The sequence below is a fragment of the Apaloderma vittatum genome, unplaced genomic scaffold (assembly GCF_000703405.1).
Source record: "Apaloderma vittatum isolate BGI_N311 unplaced genomic scaffold, ASM70340v1 Scaffold29316, whole genome shotgun sequence".
NCBI lineage: Eukaryota > Metazoa > Chordata > Aves > Trogoniformes > Trogonidae > Apaloderma > Apaloderma vittatum.
This window is the reverse complement of record NW_009721687.1, coordinates 3,675-8,134: the sequence shown is the minus strand read 5'-3', so window position 1 is coordinate 8,134 and position 4,460 is coordinate 3,675. Positions and strand designations below refer to the sequence as shown.

Here is a 4,460-nt window from a genome sequence, read left to right as displayed (position 1 = left end):
CCAGCCATGGATGATGATATTGCCGCACTCGTTGTTGACAATGGTTCCGGTATGTGCAAGGCCGGTTTCGCCGGGGACGATGCTCCCCGTGCTGTCTTTCCATCCATCGTGGGTCGCCCCAGACATCAGGTAGGTGGCCGAGCTGTCTTTTATCAGACAAAGGGGAGGAGTTTTGGTGGAAGTTGTTCTTCTAGAGGCATTGAGCTTCAAGAAGCCTTTTTAATTGGCTTTATAATACAGGAGGCTTCTGCCCTGCAACGTGGCCGGTGGGGGGATGCAGCCTCCTGCAGAATTGTTGTGCTGTGTGTGCTGGAGGAGTTGGCTGAATGCCTTTTTTGATAAGGGGGACAGCAAAAGAACAGTAATTGGAGACCTGGCTTTGGGAAAATCAAGTTATTTGTCCAACGGGGCTTGCCCTTCAGCTGTACTTACTGCTTACTCTTTGTTGTGCAGGGTGTGATGGTTGGTATGGGCCAGAAAGACAGCTATGTTGGTGATGAAGCCCAGAGCAAAAGAGGTATCCTGACCCTGAAGTACCCCATCGAGCACGGCATTGTCACCAACTGGGATGACATGGAGAAGATCTGGCACCACACTTTCTACAACGAGCTGAGAGTAGCTCCTGAGGAGCACCCTGTGCTGCTCACAGAGGCTCCCCTGAACCCCAAAGCCAACAGAGAGAAGATGACACAGGTGTGTAAAGCTGGAGCTTGGAGCTACCGCAGATGATGCTGCAGGCCAGCTCTCCTCTTCCATGTTGTCCTCTCTCGTCCTTCACCACTGTTCTCCCTTTTTGCCATCTTTGCAGGGTTTTCCTTTCCTGACCTGAGTCTCCTCTTTGCTGGACCTTGACAGGTTTTGTTTGCTCTTCTAAGCTGGCTTTCTCAGAGACTGAACTAGCAACTTGTCTAACTGCTGTTTCTGACTAGACACACTAATCCATTTACCAGCCCTGAGTGACTGTACCGTAGTTGACCTGGCATTTGTTTTGTTCCTTGCTGTGACACGTGGATGGGTCTGTGGTGGTGGAGGTGTCCCTACCCAGACTCTGACCTGGCAGGTGTGGGTGGAGACCAGGCAAGATAAGCATGGACTTGAAGGGGGGAGTGGAGAGAAGTCTCTTACCCAGGGAAAAAAGTAAAACCACTTGCATGGACTTGGCGTAGATCTGTAGCAAGACCCATGCTTTTTGCTGTTAACTCAGACCCCTTCTTTTCTCTCCCTAGATCATGTTCGAGACCTTCAACACCCCAGCCATGTATGTAGCCATCCAGGCTGTGTTGTCCCTGTATGCCTCTGGTCGTACCACTGGTATTGTGATGGACTCTGGTGATGGTGTTACCCACACTGTGCCCATCTACGAAGGTTATGCCCTCCCCCATGCCATCCTCCGTCTGGATCTGGCTGGCCGTGACCTGACGGACTACCTCATGAAGATCCTGACAGAGAGAGGCTACAGCTTCACCACCACAGCCGAGAGAGAAATTGTGCGTGACATCAAGGAGAAGCTGTGCTACGTCGCCCTGGATTTTGAGCAGGAGATGGCCACAGCTGCCTCTAGCTCTTCTCTGGAGAAGAGCTATGAACTCCCTGATGGCCAGGTCATCACCATTGGCAACGAGAGGTTCAGGTGCCCTGAGGCCCTCTTCCAGCCATCTTTCTTGGGTAAGTCCAACTCTCCTAGGATACCCTGTACCCCTCAATGATCCTTTCTATAATGGGTCACCTGGAGACCATGGCAGCCAGTTAACCCTGTTATTGCTGGCCCATAGCAAGGTCTGTGCTGTCCTGCCAATTAGCCTCACTTTCCACACAGCCTAAAGCTGTTTGAGGGATGTGAGGCAGCAGAACAGAGGGTTGAGCCTGTCGGAGCCACGGCTCTGTAACATGTGCCTTCCCACTGAAGAGGCTGCTGGTCTCGGCTGCCCACAGTAACTCCTCAGGCTTCCTTGGCTGTGTCTGAGCCCTTGTTGACTTGACATTGCTTCTTGCTCACAGGTATGGAGTCCTGTGGTATCCATGAAACTACCTTCAACTCCATTATGAAGTGCGATGTGGATATCCGTAAGGACCTGTATGCCAACACAGTGCTGTCTGGTGGTACCACGATGTACCCTGGCATTGCTGACAGGATGCAGAAGGAGATCACAGCCCTGGCACCCAGCACAATGAAAATCAAGGTAGGATGGAGTTCGAGGGCACCTCTCTGCACCCTTGCTAATGCTGAAATGCAGAGTGGATGGAGGGGGAGGATAAGCTAAACTCCTGCTAGAAGAGATAGAAACCACACTTGTCTGGCGCAGCCTTTATGGCCTTGCTCTGGGCACTGTGGCATCCACCCAACTGTCTGAATAATGGGATTAGTGTAAATACCGGCTGCAAAGGAGGGACGTGGGTGTGTGAGGTTGTGTCTTAAGCCTGTTTGGACTTAATGGTATCTTGGCCAAGGCTAGATAAGGGAATTGGGCAGCGCTGTGCGTGGGCTGTGAGCAGAGTTCCAACGCCGTGCATCTGACCGATTCCTCCTCCTCCCTTGCAGATCATTGCCCCACCTGAGCGCAAGTACTCTGTCTGGATCGGAGGCTCCATCCTGGCCTCCCTGTCCACCTTCCAGCAGATGTGGATCAGCAAGCAGGAGTATGATGAATCCGGACCCTCCATTGTCCACCGCAAATGCTTCTAAACCGGACTGTTACCAACACCCACACCCTTGTGATGAAAAACGAAACCCATAAACGCGCATAAAACAAGACGAGATTGGCATGGCTTTATTTGTTTTTTTTTTTTGGCGCTTGACTCAGGATTAAAAAACTGGAACGGTGAAGGTGTCAGCAACAGTCTTAAAATGAAACATGTTGGAGCGAACGCCCCCAAAGTTCTACAATGCATCTGAGGACTTTGATTGTACATTTGTTTCTTTTTTTAATAGTCATTCCAAATATTGTTATAATGCATTGTTACAGGAAGTTACTCGCCTCTGTGAAGGCAGCAGCCCAGCTCGGAGGGAGCCGATGCCAGTTACTGGTGTTAGGTTATAATTGCTTGTCTGTAAATTATGTAACCCAACAAGTGTCTTTTTGTATCTTTCCGCCTTAAAAACAAAACACACTTGATCCTTTTTCTCTTCGATTTGTCAAGCAAGCAGCCTGTGTTCCCCGGTGATAGATGTGAATGAAGGCTTTACAGTCCCCCGCAGGGTCTAGGAGAAGCGGTGCCAGTACGTGGGGGAGGGAGGGGCTACCTGTACACTGACTTAAGACCAGTTCAAATAAAAGTGCACACCATAGAGGCTCGACTGGTGTTGACTGTTCATTTTTTTTCCCTTCCGTGCTGTTTCTTGACAGTTACTCTGCGCTCTCATCTAGCCTTGCCAGGCTCTGCAGCTCGGCTATCTGACCGGGGATGGATGCTGGTCCTGCGGGCTGCAAGCCAGATGGCTCGTGGTGATAGAGTTGGGCAAGAGCCGAGCCCGCCAAACCTGCAGGTCTCCAGGGCTGGAGCTCTCCAGATACTGCCTGGGTGTAAAACAGGGAGCTGCTGGAGGAGCTGGGCTTGGGAATCTGCCTTCCGAAGTGTTTGTCTCCAGCGCAGTATGAGTATCTTTGGCCTGAAGAAAGTAAGTGAGGTGGTGGTGGTGCCATAAATGTGCCCAAGCAGCTGGTTTCTCCCTCAGCCAAGGCTCCTTTGGGTAGGTGGCAGCCCTCGGGTGCGGTGTCCCCTCTTCTCTCCGTACCAGGTGCCTGAGCTTGTCTGTCCTGCTCCTGGTTTGCCCTGGGAGGGAGGCTGGGGTTCAGGTTGGGAGACTCATGCTTTCTGGCAGCCTGCTTGCTGGGTGGAGCAGCTTTCAGGTGAAAGCAAGAGAAAGTCTCTTGTGAAGTGGAAAAATCTTGACTTCAGAGAGCAAGGCCACCAGGCTGGGCAAGGGTGGGGCTGGGAAAAGGGTGTGAGGAGGGAGGAATCTCTTGCAGGGTGAGCGATGCAGCTCCTGGACTTGCTGTGGGCAGTGCCAGTACCTGCCTCAAGCTCTGCCTCCACCAGGAAGCTTTGCATGGCTTTGGTTCTGTCCCCATCTTCTGGGCTTGTGAAACTTCAGCCTGGTTTGATGGATCAAATTTTTGAGTTTTGTGAAAAGGAGCAGCCCCAGCAGGGACCCTCGAAGCCGTGCTGTGAGCTTGAGGCTCAGCAAAACCTGCGAGTCCCGGGAGCTGCTGCTGTGGGAAGAAGGAGATGGAATCAAGGCTGCCAGGTCAGGGATCGGGGAGAGCAAAGCTGGGTGATGCCAACTCAGAGCAAACCTTGGAGCTTTGCTCGCGGCTGTGCTGGCTTTCCGAGGCTCCTCCAACCTGCTGGTCTTTGAAGAGCTAATGGCTGTGATTGTGTCATGCTCACAGCAGATGAAAGGCAGGAACAGGCTCCTTTGGCTCTTTAATCCTCTGCCTGCCCTGATCCTGCTCCGGCAC

General features: G+C 52.1%; 1 protein-coding gene across 2 annotated transcripts; it reads left to right on the top strand.

Moving 5' to 3' along the window:
- Positions 1-6: 6 nt before the first annotated feature.
- On the top strand, positions 7-3,292 carry LOC104268866 (actin, cytoplasmic 1). Of its 2 annotated transcripts, none has more exons than XM_009871500.1 (5): positions 7-129; positions 454-693; positions 1,227-1,665; positions 1,999-2,180; positions 2,540-3,292. In XM_009871500.1, exons 1-5 carry the CDS (start codon positions 7-9, stop codon positions 2,681-2,683), a joined length of 1,128 nt encoding a protein of 375 aa, XP_009869802.1. In that variant the 3' UTR covers positions 2,684-3,292. The 2 variants fall into 2 exon arrangements, with proteins under 2 accessions (XP_009869802.1, XP_009869803.1); XM_009871501.1 differs by having other exon boundaries at positions 52-129; positions 583-693.
- The last annotated feature ends 1,168 nt before the right edge of the window (positions 3,293-4,460 follow it).